The sequence below is a fragment of the Eucalyptus grandis genome, chromosome 2 (assembly GCF_016545825.1).
Source record: "Eucalyptus grandis isolate ANBG69807.140 chromosome 2, ASM1654582v1, whole genome shotgun sequence".
Lineage (NCBI taxonomy): Eukaryota > Viridiplantae > Streptophyta > Magnoliopsida > Myrtales > Myrtaceae > Eucalyptus > Eucalyptus grandis.
The window spans coordinates 55499252-55517450 of record NC_052613.1 but is presented as its reverse complement, the minus strand read 5'-3'; the positions used below and the strand labels follow the sequence as shown (position 1 = coordinate 55517450).

The 18199-nt window shown below is 42.5% G+C and overlaps 3 protein-coding genes across 7 annotated transcripts; all 3 read left to right on the top strand.

Moving 5' to 3' along the window:
- Positions 1–4608: 4608 nt before the first annotated feature.
- On the top strand, positions 4609–8407 carry LOC104433909 (probable serine/threonine-protein kinase PBL3). The gene is made up of 6 exons (XM_010046806.3): positions 4609–4999; positions 5678–6003; positions 6095–6230; positions 6883–7019; positions 7123–7246; positions 7735–8407. Exons 1-6 carry the CDS (start codon positions 4939–4941, stop codon positions 8097–8099), a joined length of 1149 nt encoding a protein of 382 aa, XP_010045108.1. The 5' UTR covers positions 4609–4938; the 3' UTR covers positions 8100–8407.
- Positions 8408–8990: 583 nt separating this feature from the next.
- On the top strand, positions 8991–11914 carry LOC104433908 (urease accessory protein F). 4 transcript variants are annotated; one of them, XR_723583.3, is made up of 3 exons: positions 8991–9219; positions 9837–10703; positions 11173–11914. XR_723583.3 is itself a non-coding variant. In XM_039304030.1 (3 exons), exon 3 carries the CDS (start codon positions 9847–9849, stop codon positions 10576–10578), a length of 732 nt encoding a protein of 243 aa, XP_039159964.1. In that variant the 5' UTR covers positions 8991–9219; positions 9303–9563; positions 9837–9846; the 3' UTR covers positions 10579–10883. The 4 variants fall into 4 exon arrangements, 2 of the variants coding, with proteins under 2 accessions (XP_039159964.1, XP_010045106.2); XR_723581.3 differs by lacking the exon at positions 11173–11914 and adding an exon at positions 10934–11171; XM_039304030.1 differs by lacking the exon at positions 11173–11914 and adding an exon at positions 9303–9563 and having other exon boundaries at positions 9837–10883.
- A 971-nt stretch (positions 11915–12885) lies between these two features.
- Positions 12886–16759, top strand: LOC104433907 (transcription factor GAMYB). 2 transcript variants are annotated; one of them, XM_039304670.1, is made up of 5 exons: positions 12886–13493; positions 13961–14325; positions 15154–16141; positions 16253–16487; positions 16541–16759. In XM_039304670.1, exons 2-4 carry the CDS (start codon positions 13975–13977, stop codon positions 16450–16452), a joined length of 1539 nt encoding a protein of 512 aa, XP_039160604.1. In that variant the 5' UTR covers positions 12886–13493; positions 13961–13974; the 3' UTR covers positions 16453–16487; positions 16541–16759. The 2 variants fall into 2 exon arrangements, with proteins under 2 accessions (XP_039160604.1, XP_010045104.2); XM_010046802.3 differs by having other exon boundaries at positions 16253–16759.
- The last annotated feature ends 1440 nt before the right edge of the window (positions 16760–18199 follow it).

Below are 18199 nucleotides of genomic sequence, written 5' to 3'. Positions count from 1 at the left end.
GTACGGAGTTGGTCACAGGGTTAGGGGGTGGCCCGGACCAACCCGGACCATGCTCACCCCTACTATGGATGATAATTATCAGTGACCATGAAATACAACTATTGATGCACGGCGGTGTGTGGTGTATGGTCAGAATTATTGTAAACTTGGCTAAGTGTTCGACATGTGGTAAGAGAAAGGAGATAAGAGGGAAGATGTCAAGTAAAGTCATAGATATCTGCATCCATGATGTACCTGTCCACACAGTGAGACAACATCAACACCAATGAATGGTCAAATGGCAATTGATAAGACATGTTGACCAAGAACACAATGAGTTGGCCACCAAAATCTAGCCAAGTGTCAGATATAGAAGGGCAAAATAATACTAAAAGAATCATGCCTTCCATACCACATTTACTTTAGTATTAAACGTTACCACCAAATCATTTCAACGCGACATTAGAAAAAAATGTTCAAATTTTTCACTCAATCACTTTAGTAGAATCTTTTGTGACAAGATTTGACAAATAGTCTTGGTGGCTTTTTAAATAAAATGTTATTTGACCAAAAAAAAAAAAAAACGTTAACACCTACAAGACTTTTTTTTATGACAAGTCGGGGGATATGCATCTAGTTTGTCCAAGAATAGCTTATTGTTTTCGCAAAATCCACTACTTGTAGTTCCCATAAAAGTTTCACGGACGCACAATCCCAGACCTAACCCTGAGGCTCATCCGGAAGAGATGAAGAGTTTCGTTCGGCCATCCGTCTCGGGAGGGAAGGCTCTGGTTGTTGCGAGCCGGGTCGGGTCATGACCGGAGCTACCTATCGCCACCATCGTGCCGAGGAGGACTCTCTCTCCAGCCGCCACGCTCTCGATTGCAGACATAGCAAAGGCGTCGCCGTTGTTGGCGGTGCTTTAGCGAGCGCTACCTCCATCAGTCGAGGCCAACTACTCTCGCCTCGTGACTTGGCCTGATGGCGACTTGCCCAAATGGTCAAGACTGGCTTGCGACGCGGTTGGCTCTTCCTCCACGGCAAGAATCACCTCTAGTCCTCCACCTTGGCTTGGTTGAAATGAATTTGAGCTGCTTGTCTTGGTCATGCTCTCCGTTACAAAATCCAACTCTTGATTTTATTTAAATTGCCTTAGTCCGAATTGGGGTTTAAATTTGAGGCAAACGCGGTGAGTAATATCATTTAGGGCATTTATTGTTGACAAGCCACGTCGATTCGAAAAAATACTGAAATATAATCATGTTTTATGTTAAGATATTTAAATAATAAACCACATGTTCATCTATCAATTTAAGATTTATATTGGGTGGTCTTTTGTCTCTTTCGTCCCGAAAGTTAACTCAAAATGTGAGCCTTTCCCTCACACTTATGAACCGACCATCTTTCCATAACCAATGTGAGACAACATTAGGGATCTCTCCCTCACATATCAAGCTTGGATGGGAGGCACAACAACCGGTAATTATCTCGTGTAACTTTTTTGGGTCCATACTTGTGGACAACTGAGCTTTGCTACCAGTGTCGACAACTAAGCTTTGCTACCGGTGTCAAGTGATCTTTAGTTTTGATAATATGTGAGATTTTGTAAGATCACCGTCTCATCCAACTCAAAATCAGAGCATTTGTTCTTGTGGAAACCTAAGTGGGCACAATGGGTGCACATGCACTTAATGCGTCTTGCTGCACATTCAAATAAAGTCATCCCCACATTTCAATAGTGTTCGCTTTGTATGCACAAGTCTTATTTAAAGAAGCACTTAATTGAATCATTCTACGATAGTTGGTGTTTTGATGTTATTCACGTTGACTATGTTGCATAGTCAAGCTTTTTTCATGGAAGAGGCTTTCTTTCAGTACCAGCTGCATAGGTTGTATCGCTTAGTAACTATATTCCTAAGCTAGCCGAATAGGCCACTCGATGCTACGACGCTAGTTGTATAGGCCACTTTGCAAGTTAGCTGTACCGATTGCTTGTTGTTTCCATTCCAATCCTTGACATTTCGCATTTCGCACATCGTTTCGAGAAGCTAGCCTCAATCAATCTTGATCTGGAAGATGTTGCCTCACACCCCACCCCACCATGGATCAACAAGCCCGTGCCGTGGTGTTTATAGAGGAATGAGTTTTTTGTGACACTGTTTGGCATTAATGTAAACTCCGGTTGACGATGTTACCTTGAATTTAAAGGGGATGTTTAGTGGTATTAGGAATGTTAACAATATTAAAATATCTCTTAAAGATATTTAAGATATTTTCTCTTAGTGTCTATAGATTTGATTTCATTTGATTTCCTCTATCTAAGCTTATAAATAGATTGTACTTATACTTTTATATACACACACATACTAAAATCTTTCAATTCTCTCATCTATTTATTTCCAAATTTACATTTCCAGCGTCCCTTATAGACTACGACACATTTCCAGCGTCCCTTATAGACTACGACACTTAAGTGATCATTTTTTTTTCTATAAAAATAACATTCAAGTGATCTATTGAAAATTTTTGGCATAAAAGTGAGACAAAAGTCGTAATATTTATAGTGTCACTGTCATGATAAAAAGGAGCACCAAAGACTAAGATGCTGATTGAAGGCGGAGATCTCAATTGATGGTTGAGTGGCATAGTGGCATGAGGAGCTGTTGACATTTGTGGATGAGGACTGCATCCAAATAGGAGGTCTAGAATCTCCAAAGTGCAATTACAACTGTACTTAACACTGCAAGTTTACAACTGTTAGGGATCATATATGACGGGGTGTGGTTATTGTGGATAACATGACCATCGAGAACAAACTTGTCATGTAATTTTTAAATTTATCATTCCACTTATTTTGTGAAAAATAAATAATTTGAAAAATAGCTTTTTAAAAATGATTGTTTGTATTGTTTATAATGATTAATGAACGAAAAATATATTGTTGATTAATTATTTCAAATGATTTAATCAGTTATTTTTAGAAAAAAATAATTTTCAAAATCATTCAATTTCTATGGGATAAATGAAGCCTTAATGTCCTTTGAATTCAGGTCATTCCCAATCCTTTGCTTTTGAATTTACAGTACATCGTCTTTGTCACGTCAATTCAATTACTGTCCGCAACCATCAAGGAATACACCTAACCGAAAGAAAAAAAAGTCAGAGATAAGCCTCTTGTTTTGCGGCTCCAGAGAGATCAACCTCTTCACGAAAGGCTAAGATTGGCTATTTGGGTCAACGCCCGTTTCGAGTGAAACACCAGCGGAGAAAAAACTTCTCCTTCGCCTGGAGAGGAGTCATCATTAACGGGCCACGGTGCCGTATCGCTTTGAAATTTCCCCCAACAAAGCTCGACCCACGCCCCTGTCATGACAACGAGGAAAACGTGCGATGGAGGACAAATCACTCAGTTTGACCCTTCTGTCCCTTCTCCTCGTATATAATCGACTATTAAAAAAAACAACAAAAAAAACTATGACGCGACGAAAGAACCAGAATTCGATTAAGTAAGATGGCGGCACTATCACGATGAAAAGGTATCCATTTTCGTCTTTAATACCTCAGAATTTGTCTTTTTTCAACATCAATCTCTTGATCTTGACTAAAAAATCAAAGTGATACTTTTGAAAGATGCGTCAAATATCATGTCAAAAATAGAATTAAAAAAGAGTGATTGGTCAGTCATATCACTTTAGACTCGTTTGAATTTCATCATTCACTTTAAGGCTACGTCATCATAAGGTGTTACTAAATGGAAGGATCTTATGAATATCCATGAATGAAAAATCATAGATTAAACTACCGAATTGAAAAAATTAGATGTTATCATATAGTTTGGTATCGACTAAGTTCATGAGTTGGAGATAAGTGGACTCGAACGTTGAACTCCACCATAGGGTAAACCACCGCCTCTTTGGCCCCCAACTAATTTTATCATAGAGGCCAATGATAGACCATAACTCCCCCAAATATAGCTTACAACTTTCATTGTATTGTGCTCTCCAAAGAATAACTCTTTTCAAAATTTTAAAGGATGCTAAGTTGAAATCTCATTTTAATTAAGGATCCAGCTACAAGAGAACTAGGAACATAGAGCTTTCCATCATTTTTTGCCGGACTCTTTGGTCTTAAGAATGTTAGTTTTAAGAATGAAAGATCGTACTTATCCGACCCTTATTGCTTAACCTAAGAGTGGACAGTTAATGCGTTTTATTTGTCAAATAGAATTCTACGTTCAGTCTGCGACCCAGTGGGGTACCTGTGATACCCGCTTCTCTAACAAGATTTCAATTTTCGAAGCATCGACCATGCAATCTGTCTGTCGGTGCAATAATTTTCGCGATTTAGAGTGAGATGGTCAAACCTTATACCCGGGAAAGGAAAATTCATAAGCAATTTTCCGGGAAAGTCCTGGCGGCGAGAAACTAATATATATTTTTTTAATACAAAGGAAACGTGCGTAGAGCTCAGACGCTTTGAACGATCCCGAAGCGCCGGATGATGCCTGCGACCCGGTCGTCGCTCGCTGCGCGAGAAAACAATAATTACGAATTTCCGTCGCCGTCGCCGTCGGCGATGTCATCATCTCCCGGAGTCAAACGAGCCCTTCGATGTCAGGGACGGTGGGACCCGGAATACCGTTTGGAGTCCGATCGATTCAGAGTCGTCGAGTGTGCTCAATGCCGTCGCTTTCAATGGAGAATTCGGGGTTCATCTCCCTTGACTTGTCGGCCGCTCATGCGCAGGCAAAGACCGCACCCATTATTTTTATTGCCGGCGACTCCCTGTCTCTGTTTTTATCTTTTTTTTTTTTGGGGGGGTTGGGGTTCTCGGCAGCCCTCTATATATGGGCTGCTCGAGCGCCTCGGTTTGACCATCTTCTTCGTGCCGAGGGGGTGGATTTCGCTTCGTTTCGTGGAGTTTTGAGAGCTAGTCTCTGCTTGGGGAAGCCGTCTGGCAATGGGACTCTGCGGTGGGAAGCCTGCGAAGTGCGCTCACTTTTCGTCCAGTTCCTTCGCCGGTGGGTGCTCTTGGGTTTTTTTTTTTTTTCTTTCGTTTCTGTCTATGTTTTGTTTTCGTGATCGAGCTGCGTTGGTGATCGGCGGCGTAATAAGGGATGTTCTTAAGCCGTTTAATGCGTTGGAAATGCTAGTTTGTTCGGTTATTCTCGAGCTTTGATTGAGGCGCATTATGGGCGAATCAGTGCTTTTCTGTTTTGATGGAACAGGATGGTTACTGTTTTGCAAGGTGAATATAGTTCTAGGTAGTGTGCTTGAACAAGGCTATAGTTCTCAATCTTCCCGTTGTAATTCCTGAATTCACGGTCAAGTCGTGGGAGTTTAATTTTGGAGTTTGTTCTTGTTCTGTGGTTCTGCTTAAATGATTAATTGGTGCAGGATTTTCCATCTGGTGTACCAAAAATCTCCTCTGTTTAATTACTGGAGCAACCAATGTCTTTGACAATTCAGTTTCCTACTAGCAAAAATGCCGGACCCAAATTTGTGTTTGATGGACAATTACTGTAGAAATGTGTGATGCTAGTTATGCGTTTTGATTAAGGTCGTGAGCTCAACTGCATATCAAATTTCTATCCGACTTCAAGTTCTTTATTGTTCTGTTATGTGGCAACAATACTGGGTATCTGTTTATGTTATAAGGTCGAGCTTTACTTATGGCTTCCTTGGTAATTTTGTCTCAGAAGCTAAGCAATCTCTTAGCAACGTTGGGAGGGATCTGCCCCCTCTCAACCAGCAAAAGGCTATACCGGGCTTGGAGAAATCTCTGATGAAATCCAAGCTTGATTCCTCGGTCCCCAACAATCTCAAGTCCTTTAGCTTCAGCGATCTCAAGAATGCTACCAGAAACTTCCGCTCTGATTCTGTGCTTGGAGAGGGAGGGTTTGGTTATGTGTTCAAAGGATGGATTGATGCGAATACACTATCTCCTACTAAACCTGGAAGCGGGATGGTGGTGGCTATAAAGAAACAGAAGTCTGAGGGCCTTCAAGGCCACAAGGAATGGCTTGTATGTGGATTGCTCTTCTGACATTTTCCTCTACTATTTTTTTGAGCGTCTTTTTTGTTTCGCAGTTAACTTAGTTCTGTTTCATTGGCAGGCAGAAGTAAATTATTTGGGCCAACTTCACCACGAGAATCTTGTTAAGCTTATTGGTTATTGCAGTGAGTCAGATAACAGACTACTCGTGTATGAGTATATGCCAAAGGGTAGCTTGGAGAATCATTTATTCAGAAGTAAGTGCATATTCTTTAAAGGCCCAGCGTTTTTTGACTTCTGCACTTCTCCTCTGGAAAATTGTGCTTACGATAACACTGTTGGGTTGGAGAAAAGCCAGAGAACCAATGTTAAGGAAGGGTCTGTGAATTGTGCCCCTTCTTTTTCCTCTCTCAAAGGCTTATTCCACTTGATTTGTTAGCAAGGCCTAAAAAGACTGGCCATATTCTGCTTCATTTATGTCAAAGGATGACAGTTTTAGTTTTTGAAGGGCTGGAAATGTTACATACGGAACATAGTCACTTGATGAGGAAAGGAACTATGAGAAGAGAGCACTTTGTAAATGCCCTGAATTGTCCGCGAGATTCTGAAGACTGGTTGGAAAATGATCTGGGGAAATCCATATGATGCTGTTTATTTTGTAACTCAGAAAATGCAAAATCATTTCTGTATTTGGGAAAACTATTTGGAGAGCAAAGTAGAGGATAATTCTAGGAGAGTCGCCAAAGACAGATAACACTAGATCTGAGTTATGACTACAGGAAAATTTCATACCCTCTAATCTGCATCTTGAATGTGTCGGTGGACGGAATGTATTATTGGTTGAACTCAATTTGGAAACATAAAGTTTCGATGCACTAACCATTTGCTGACCTTTATTTATCTCTGCAGAAAACGTTGAACCCATTCCTTGGGCCACAAGGATGAATGTTGCCCTCAGTGTTGCACAAGGGTTGGCTTTCTTGCATGGCTTAGATGCTAATGTCATCTACCGTGATTTAAAGGCTTCCAATATTTTGCTTGATTCGGTGAGCTGAAACTTTCTAAATGTTTTCATCTGTTAATCATATAAGTGGGCGGTTGGAGTAGAACCTTGCGTTTTTGCTTAATGAAGTAGGCTTAATTTTGCAGGATTTTAATGCCAAACTCTCAGATTTTGGCCTAGCAAGGGATGGGCCTACTGGGGATAAAACTCATGTTTCAACACGAGTAATGGGAACCCAGGGCTATGCAGCTCCAGAGTATGTGGCAACAGGTCAGTTTGATCTTCCTGTCATATTGGACTTTTTATTTGTAAAGAATTCATGATTTCGTGGAAAATTGTACAACCAGTACAGCCTGCCATGTTTGAATTGAGACTTAGACCATGGTGGGGTGACTGGGTCAATCAGTAACAGATAAATGCTGTGTATTTTCAAAAATAAAAAATAAAAAATTCGTGTTGCAAGTTTGGCTCACTTATTATCTTGAGACTTTGGAAGCCTTGGTTTTCTGCACCTGAATTTTATTCTTGCCGGTTGATGTCTGAAGCTGCTAATGAATCAATTGTTCAGTTTTTTCCATTTTTTCTTTTTGGGAGGGGGGAGGGGTTTGTAGCAATTTCAGGAAATTATAATTCTAGAGCGCTATTCAAGAAGTGAAAAATATGTGTTGAATTTGGAGTTTGCATGCTATTGAGTTTTTAAGAGTTCCTTCTCTATTCAATTATCTGTTTGTCTAATGATCGATTGTCACATGAAACAGGTCACCTAACACCAAAGAGCGACGTCTACAGCTTTGGTGTTGTTTTGTTAGAATTACTCACTGGACGACCGGCTCTGGATTTTGAGAGACCTGGATCTGACGAGGAGACCTTGGTCGAGTGGGCGAAGCCTTTCTTAAGCGACAGCAGGCGGATCTTTAGAATCATGGACACGAGATTGGGCGGTCAATACTCTAGGAAAGAAGCCCAAGCCGCTTCTGCTCTCACTTTGCAATGCCTCCATACGGATCCTAAGATCCGGCCACCGATGGCCGACGTTCTGGCGGCTCTACGAGGGCTTCGTACAACAAAGGGTGGGCAGAGACCGCCGCCTTCTAAGCTCGACCGCTGTGGGAATTTGAATTAAGCATCTCGAGCCGCGCTTTCACGTTATAAGCACGGCGTGAGGTTGTCGCCTTGGTTAGCTGCCTTCGCATTATTGGTTTGAATGCCTGAATTAGGGTGAGAACCCAATAATTTAGGCAACACCTTGTTTATTCCTGGCGCCCATGTATTCCTTTTTTATTTTATTTTATTTGTATAGGTGAAGGTTTCTCTTCCTTGAACTCGGGGCTGTCTTAAAAAAGAAGACATGCTGTTGGACACTTGTATGTTAGACCGCCAAAAAGTTAGCTGAATGAAATCACAATGATTTTAAGGCTGTTGAATTTTCAAGAGAGTTTGAAAAAATTCGAGATGAAATTCGTCGACACATCCAGATGGCAAACTGAATTTGGAAGCTAAAGACATCGTTTTTGGTCAGCTATCCCTGGAGACATCATTCATCCGTTCAGTCAATGGTTGGTGATGGCATCCGTCGAACTCCGGTTGACATTGTTTGGTTTTGGAATGACAATTGTGACTTGACTAAGGCTCTAAAGTCTGACTCACTCAATTAGAATCACCATAGATTTTGAAAAGCCCCTTAAGCTTTCATATACAAAGTCTTTCAGGTTGTATTTTTCTAAAAATATGAAATGCGAAACTTTGATTTCCAATACATATGACTTTCCGTTTTGTTCATGTGAAAGAATAGGTCGATATTAAATAGACTCGGATGCGTCAATAAATAAATTTTTATATTTTTATTTTCGAAAATAAAGAAGTAATTACCTCTGTTATAAATATATTTTCTGACTTTTTTTGTTTCGAAAAAATAAAATTAACTGACGTTGTTATTAAATGTATTTTTTTTAACAAAGTTATTAAATGTATTTTTGTGTTCAGAAAAATAAATTAGTTATCAGGTCCCGCTGCAGTTCACTCCCCGTTTCCTCGTTTCCACTTTCTCGCACGCAGTTCCGTCTGGACGCTCGACCCGAACTCGCACGTTCCTCTCCTCCTACTCCAACCGGGTCGCTCGTGCGGCTCGGCGACTACCGAAACAAGCTCTCCCACGGCCTTCCCGGTCTCAGTCCGAATCAGCCGGTTGAGCTGGGCCCTCTTCGCACGCGGTTCGAGGGATCGGCGAGCGCGACTAAATCCCGGTAAAGATTGGTTGATGTCGAAATCGATGGTTTTCCCCGTGTTTAGCGCTTCGGTATGCCGAATTTTTTAGCTCTGTTTTGAGGTCCTCCTCGTTCTCTCGGTTCGCTGCGCCGGCATTTTATGACGAGCAGACTCATCTATCGTTCGTCGGAAGGGGCGATGATGACTTCGACAGAGTTTGTCCGGGTCGGAGTCTGAATTGACGCTTACTATGTTTAGCGGAGGAACTTGAAGGAGATTTGCTGTGATTGCGTTAGAGGAACCTTGCATCCGTTCCCGTGATGTGATTCGCGATGAATTGTGGAAGTCATCAACTCGGGGTCGATTTGATTCGATGAAAATGGTGAAAAACTCCATTACCCACCTGTCTAGAGATCTCTAATGAATGAATAAATTGGTTTCGCCGTGTCCATGTAGGAATTCGATCTCGCAACCTGTTTGTTATGTGCTGAAGTTGTCTTGTGCCCGAATGGGGAAAAAATAATTCTAATCACTCCATGCTTATGTTCTCAGAATCCATAAGCTTTTGTTTGGGCAGAAACGGGAACAATTTGGGGCCTCCTTATTCCTCGTGTTTAATGTAACATATGCTTTCGATTCATTTTTTCTTTTCCAGAGTGACAACGATGGAGATTGATATGGAAAGGAGCAACAATCGGAAAAGACCCGCTTCTAACGACTTGCCCCTGCAGTGGAGCCAGTGGCAGCTGCTCGATTCCATCCTTCCGACAGGGGGATTTGTTCATTCGTTTGGTCTAGAGGCTGCGTTACAAACCCGTGTGATCACTGGGCCTGAAGATCTTCATACCTTTGCAATGCACGTGTTGGAGAACACTGGCAGTTTACTCCTTCCTTTCGTCTACACTGCAAGCAAATCGCCAAGTGCGGATACTTTGTGTAAGCTCAACAGAATGCTAGACGCGATGCTAACTAATGAAGTGGGCCGAAAAGCATCTGTTGCTCAAGGATCGGCACTGATGAGGGTGGCTGCGTCTGTGTTTTCTGAAATCCCGTCGCTTAAAATGATGAGAGATAACTTTTTGAGGTCTGGAGCCATTTCTTTTCACCATGCTCCAATCTTCGGGCTTGTATTTGGACTTCTTGGGCTCGAGAGCGAGACATGTCAGAGAGCCTTCATGTTCATTACTCTGAGAGATATTATTTCTGCCGCTACTAGGCTGAACGTAGTTGGGCCGCTGGGAGCTGCTGTGTTGCAGCACCAGATCGCTCATGCTGCCGAAGCTATTACAGAGAAATGGAGTAACCGTGGTGTTGAAGAAGCATGCCAAACAGTTCCTTTGCTCGACACTGTGCAGGGATGCCATGGCTACTTGTTTTCGAGGCTGTTCTGCTCGTAATGACATTCGTGCATGTCCATAATGATGGATTCCTTTTTTATGCTCACCAGCTGATATCGGATGTGGAATTAGAAAAACCTGCATCTTCTTCAGCTGGGAGGATCCTTGCTCATGTTTTATGTCATGTAAGTAGCAAATTAATTTGGATTTTCCATGACTGTCAAGTAGGGAAATGTAGATAAATCCATATGCTCATTCAATTCCTTCAACACTGCTTACTTTTACGATGTTTTTGAAAGTTGAGATGATCTCAATTTCGAATGTGGTTTCGCAGCAAGTCAGTTCTGTTGTTGTAGGGGACTGAAGCATCGTCTAGCTCATTAGTCACGCCTTTTTAACTAATTTTTGTTTTCAGAGTTGACAGTGTGACGATTTCTACGTTATCTGATATGGTTTTACATTGAAGATACTGCATCAGAGACCCAATGTTCAAAATGAACTTTCCCTAATCGAAGACTTCTCGATTGCTATGTGTAAAGCCTTGTTTTTTTTGGCCTTGAATCTGTATTTGTTTTGTACCTTTTTCTTTGGCACCATGCCTTTCCATCTAACGGGGCAAACTCGATGTTTATTGAATTTCTCCATGTTGGCCAGATCCTCCTGTTCGGCAAGGTCGCTCTAGTGTCAAAGGAATCCCTCAGAACTCTTGTCTTCCCCACTTTGGAAGTTTTTTTGTGGCATCGATGACCGGTGACTGTCAAGAGGGGTGAGTGCTCCATTTTTGGTACTGGTCTTGCAGTTTCTCTCTTGCACAATTCGCAAGTCACCATTTCGTTGCCTGTCTCGGGCATTGGATGGCGATCGTTGCCATTTGTCTCCGGAATCATTTGCATTCGGGAGTGACCTCCGTGCGCCCACCCGAGACGATCCCGTTTGCCATTTGCCTTCGAATTCGAATAGTTTGACACGGTCGAACTGGGTCTGACGTGCCTCCACCTTCTACTCAGCGGCCTTGATCTAATCGAGCCTCTGCAATTTCAGAATCACCCTGTCGAGTGGCATTTTCTCCCCGGTCGGAATAGGTGGGTCGATTCCATGGGTGGTCTCGAAATTGTGTTTTGGGCTAGGAGGAAGCTGCAATGAGAAATACCCAAGGAGAAATTATTGAGGTCCACCGTGTTAATCACCCCGTGAATGAATTTTTCAGAGCCGGAAGAAACACCTATCCCAAGTGGAAGATAATGAAGATAACGAGACTCACGTCGATCTCACTTGATCTAAGGACCATGTTCGACTATGATGGTCTCCAATTTGTAGACCCGACTAACGTTGTTGGTTCCTTGATTTAGAATAAAGAAGAGGTGTGATGGTAGCACGATATATACATTGCTTTGAAAATTAAAAGATCACTATGAGGTAAATAGTATGTCCCCCCCTCTGGCATTCGCCAATAATTTACACATTTCCTTGCGTCGACCATCCTCATACATGGGCTTGACGATGCGTGATAAGTCTAAAATCAATTTTCTTTAAATTCTACAATGCATAGATATCTTCCTTTAATTTTGAAAAGATTCGTTACAATAACCACCGATAATTAATGAATCAATGATTCGGCATCGAAGGCACTCATTTCGAATGGCAGGGCGAGAGGGAGTACTAGGATCACGAACTGTTTTTTTTTTTTTTTGGTCCATAGGACCATGAACTTAGTCACAAATTTTTTCATCAAATTTCAACTTGCCGTGAATTTCATTTATTCATTCATCATCAACTTTCACATTAGTTTTTTTTGTTTTAAAATCTAATGTCAGTTTAATTCGAACTAATAAAACGACGACACTAGATTTATTAATCCAATATAGGGACTATAATGAAAATTTAGCAATAGTTGAGGGTCTATATATTAAAAGAATTCAAAAGTTGATAGATATTCAGTTTTGCATTCTCCAAATAATATCCTCCTTTCAGTCTTCCCTTTGACTTGGCCGGGAAATCGGCCAGTTTCTTTCTTCAGCTTCGGCGTACAGATAGCAAAACTCAAAACTCACGCTCTCTCTCTCTCTACCAAAAAGAAGGAAGAGATGCATCTCTGCCTCTCTCACTTCCGCTCCCCACGCTCCACTGCCCGCGCGTACACGCCAGGGAGTCGCGGCGAGCCGCCACCTGTAGCCCGTGCGGGCCACGCGCCATCTCTCCGCTTCATTATCGGGAAACAGGCGCCACCCTCTGACCCGATCAAATGATTAGCATTCAATTTCTTTATTCTCAAATTCTTTCTTCCCTCGCTCGGGATTTTACTAATTAATAATCGAATCGAGGGAGCGCGAGGCTCGAGCGTGATCGAGATTTGGTGGGGGCCCAAGAAGATCTCCATCGATTCACTCATCTTCTGCTCTCTCTCTCTCTCTCTCTCTGTGTGCGAAACCTCCCCCCTGCTCGCTCCTTCGCTCTCCTCGAGCTTGCAGAGGGAGAGCGCGGCGGCGCGGCGGCGGCCCGGAGCATACCGGATGGGAGCGTGAGATCGGAGCGCATCGGGCTACGTCCGGCCTCTCGTCTCCTGCTGAAATCCACGTCTCCGGCGGAGTGGAGTTGCAGTTCGTTCCGGATTTCGCTGCTGGTGTTCGTCCGCGCGAGAAGGCGGCGAGCTGATTCGACTTTTGCGGAATCCGTCGAGATTGGGAATTGAGCTTCCGCTTCTTCTTCTTGTTCTTGTTCTTCTTTTGCCTCTCTCTCTCTTTCTCTCTCTCTCTCTCTCTCTCTCTCTCTCTACCTAGTAATCGGCTTTCTAGAGAGGAAGTTTGCGAGGATCGGGTTGGATTCCGGAGGGAGGCTCTCGCTGCCGCTTTGAGATTGAAGCTGAGTTTCGAATGGGCGGGAAGGATTATCTTGAGGATGCGGTGGACGCGAAAGCCAAGATCATGAGCAATGATTAGTTCTCCCGGTGGAATCTGACCAGCCGCCATTTCCTTCTGGTAAATCTTTCTTTCATGATCCTACTAGGCGGCCTCGATTTCACGACTGGCAAGAAGTATGATTTCAATCGCTATTGTCCAAGTGGTGATTCTGAAGTGGATGATAGTGGATGGCTCTGATTGTATGACTGTCTAGAAGTGTGAGTTTTTAGTCTCTTAGGCTCTCGGCCTTGCATATCTGATGCTTTTGGTTACCACTGGTACAGAGGGCTGATCGTTGTGTTCCATTCCTTTTTTTCATGTTGCATCAATCATCATGCGGATACAATTGCTAGGTTGCTATACAAAAAAATGGCTAGAAAAGAAAAGTAAACAGTCATCAGGAAGAAGGGAAGAAGGTTTATCTATGCACAAGAATTGCTAGGTCTTGTTATTGCTGATAGTAGTGATGTACTTTGTCTCTGCTCTATTGCTTTTTCTAAGTCCATCTGTTAATAATGTGGAAAACTTTTTTTTTTCTTTTGTAGGCATATTGGGCGAGATGCGAAGCACGACAGATGGTGGCAGGGATAAGAAAGTGCGCAAAATTCGCAGGCACCCGCCATCTGGTGAGGAAGCCAGTGATGGAGGAGGGATTCCTTTGAAGAAAGGCCCTTGGACAGCGGCAGAAGATGCAATTTTGGTCGACTATGTCACTAAGCATGGGGAAGGAAATTGGAATGCGGTCCAGAAGCATTCGGGGCTTGCCAGGTGTGGGAAAAGCTGTCGTTTGCGGTGGGCAAATCACCTGAGACCTGATCTGAAGAAAGGTGCATTTTCTCCCGAGGAAGAGCGTCTTATTATTGAGCTCCACGCAAAAATGGGAAACAAATGGGCTCGAATGGCTGCAGAGGTTCTCAAAATGTTGTTTTTTTAAATGTTTTCATATAATCTGTTGTGGCTTTTGGTGCTTGTCTTGTATGTCTTTTGCTGCTTCTGAAATGTTGCCGTAGTATCTCGCAACATCTTTGACGACAATGGTTGGGAACAGTATGATTTATATATCAGATAAAGTGAGGAGTCAAAAATAGCAAAAATGATTAATCCCCTGGCTAATATATTTTTTTGGGGATGAGAGATGGAATTTGGAACTTTGAATTACTGTTTACAATCTTGGGAGTTATCCTTCTAGCTAGTTTAAGTTGGAGGATTAGGGGACAAGTTTTCACTAAATTGGCACATTTGTTTTTCCTGCTTTTGCAATGGTGACTTTGTGCCTCTCATTCTATATCATGAAGCCTTCTTTCTGGAGATGGTATCTTAATGAATTTCGGACAGGTCCAATAGACATGATTTTTATTCTTTGAGTTTTTGGTCAAAACTTTTGCAATCACCGTCTTTAAAGTCTTGTGATATCTGATTATTTTCTAAAAATGAATCAAAATTTGACAGTCATATAGCTTGGAATAGGATATGCGCAAAAGAATTCCCCTCTGCATATTTCTTTGTTGCTGAATATAGGATTAGAGATGTGACCTCGTGTTTGATTGATTACGTCTTGTCTCTTGGATGATGTGGCATTTTGAAAGTTACCATGTCCAATCTCTTGCTATCATTGGTGTAGCAGAGCATGAGTACTTCTATTTATGATTTGAAAACTAATCTTGGTCATTTGAACAAATAGAACCTTCTATTCTTGTCTTCTTATCATGCTGATTGATTTCTTCCCTCCCTCTTTCAGTTACCTGGACGTACAGACAATGAGATAAAGAACTACTGGAATACAAGAATTAAGCGACTGCAACGCACTGGCATGCCTATATATCCAACTGAGGTTTGTCTGCAAGTGTCAAGTGAGAATCAAGAAACTCATAACATGGGTAACTTGCATACTGCAGGCGAAGATAATTGTGATCTCTCACAGGCAGATCCACTCGAGATCCCAGAGGTGGATTTTAGAAAACTGGAACTGCATCTTGGTTTCTCTTCTTTTTGGTCTACACTTCTGGACGTTCCTCCTTGTGGCTTTGGGAGAGAGGCAATGTGTCTATCTGATGCTTACTGCCTTCCATTTCCATCAAGCCGGTCTCCTAAACGCCTTCGGGGTTCTGAGACCCCATTTCCTGTCTTGGATGCTGGAAGTAATGACAGTTTCTCTTCCTTTGGTCAGTATGCTGATTATTCTTCCGAGATCACTCCCGAGTCCTTTGTGTTGTCATCGCCATATGATGTCAATCCTGACTCGACTAACCAGTCTCTACTGGGCGATCTCCCCGGCAGCCATGCCTTTCTAAATGGCAACTACCCTTCTTCTGTGCCCCATTTGGAGGCCATGAAGTCGGAGCTCCCTTCACTCCAATATACAGAAACTCAGCAAAGTAGCTGTGGTACTCCTGTGTCCCCACGGCCTTCCCTTGAGTTTATTGATCCTCTAATACAGTCACCTCCATGTGAGCACTATCAGTCAGATTGTCATTCACTGCGGGGGTGTGGTCTACTGGAAGCAGTTATCTATGAGGCCTTCTCTAAGCAAAAGAGTTGTGCCCAGACTACAGTCGTTTCTGGCAATGAAGCTTGCAACTCTTCTCCAGTTCAGCTCAGGACAAAGCAGGAAGTGTATGCTGCCCCAGACTCTCCTTTAGGTGATAATGCCATATCAGTGCTCAATCATTGCTCTCCTGCCAGCAGAAAATCGTTTGAAGAACCCCAATCTGCCAACACCATGCCTGGTGCGATCACTTAATGTTGCTTATAGTTTGTAAATTGATAATGGCATTGTTTTGGTGCCAGAATATGCTTAAGCATTTTCTCAGTGGAGATCCGGTTTGTCTTTCATGCAGGATTTGACATTAAGCCTGAGGAAGATAGCAAAACTTTCCCTGATTTTGAAGGAAAGCAAGAGATCCTAGATCAGATGCACATTAACGGGCCAGATGCTTTGCTTGATTTAGATTGGTGCCAGGGCAAAAGTCAGCCTAGTGAAGACAAAATTGGACGGGCAGATTATATAGGAGCACTTCTTGGTACTGATTTTTATTGAGTCCCCGAGGATATGGGTGATAGGACTGCATGGCACTAGTATACAACCCGACTATGATGTGCCTTCTCGTCAACCCTCGGGAATAGCGAGTTTTTAGGATCTTGGAAATTCCGCCTCCTTTTCCGGCTTATGGATTTTGCAACTTCCACCTTACGTTTGGGATTTATGCCTTCAAGATTTGAGTTCTCTTTTTTGAGTCCTCTGGACAATGTCAAGTGAATTCCTTTGAATGCTTTATAACTCGAGCTAAATGTCGATTTGTTCTTCCTGTGCTGTTGTTATTGCTTAGTCACACCTGAAGCAATCACGTCGGACTGGCCCTTAGCTCTAGACTTGCTACTTCTTATTGTCTTGTGGTGTTTTATTTGCTGGTCTTATTTAGATCTATGGGCACGATATCCCGGACTAGGAAAAGTGTTGCATGGAGCAGCTGCAGCACCAGCCTGGTGGGGCAAAGTAGGCTGGTGCTGCAAAGTAGTCGATGGATGCGTTTTGGCTGCGTTTGGAAAGAATTTTGGGAATGGGCTTTGAATACCCAAAGTCCTTTCGGCCAAATATTGAGAGCCCATTAGGCAAAAGTTGGCATTCTCAAGGCTGGTCTTGCGCTTTTAGGCTTTTGGGCATGTAAATATGGCTATTCATCTTCTCCGTTGAGGGCGGCCAGTGGGGTTGCATAAGGTTGCAAGGGGCCGGTGACTAGCTAGAGGGAGGTCGACGATAGTCACAATGACCCAAGCAAGGGTCGCCGACCTTGACCGGCCCTTGCTCGGTGGTCTCTAGGGGCTGCCTTGGGTTGCCTGACCTTGAGCGGCCCTTGTCGGTGGTCTCTAGGGGCCGCCTGAGGTCCAATGATCTCAAATGACGGCCACTGCTGCCACAGTCGTTGCTCTTCATTGGACAAATATATATTTTTTCTTTTTTTAATAATAAATGTCCTTTTTTTTTTTGGTAAAGTAATAATAAAGAGTAAAATATAAGTCATTCAAATACTATTTTGCTCAAAGATACTTCATAATTGATTTTTAAATTATAATTTACCAAATACAATTTGTAGTTTGAAAAATCCCACTGACTTAAATTCCTTTGTATTTTTCTAAAGATTTTTTCTAAAAGTGTAATTAAACGCACCGATGTCTTACCTAATAATTATGTCTCAACTCTTTATCGAGTGCTGGAATCAGGACCGGTTTGTTTCGTGAACCTGGTGAGGCCATGCCATCTGGTGGTTCCATGCAGTCCTTATTTGCCAAACCAAATGGTAAGTAAAAAAAAGAAAAATAGAAATTAAAAAAGATAGACCTTCGGGTCTTCATTGAAACTGACTGGGGTCCTCACCCATGTTGTCTTTGAATAGAAGAAGGAACATGAATGGGATTGATTCAGAAGACTCGGGAGATATTCTTTAGCAGAAGGCGTGGACCATTTCAGTTGCCTTCCAACTTTGCGCATCATTCCAAATGCTTGTTAGTCTACATCACAACACCACACTCAAAACCCAGATGTCTTCCTAGACAAGAAAAGCGAAAGACATAAATAAAATAAATAAAAAAAAAAACCAACATGCCACTGATGCCCCTTTCCTCGTTGATATTTACCTTACCGATCGAACAGATCAGTCAATCATGCCATGAACCATATATAATAACGTGTATCTAGAGCACCTTCCACCAAGATCATCTTACGTGGGGTGGGGGTATTCAACATCCTTAATTAATCTTGCGGATTGCTTATTCGTCGGCACTGATCG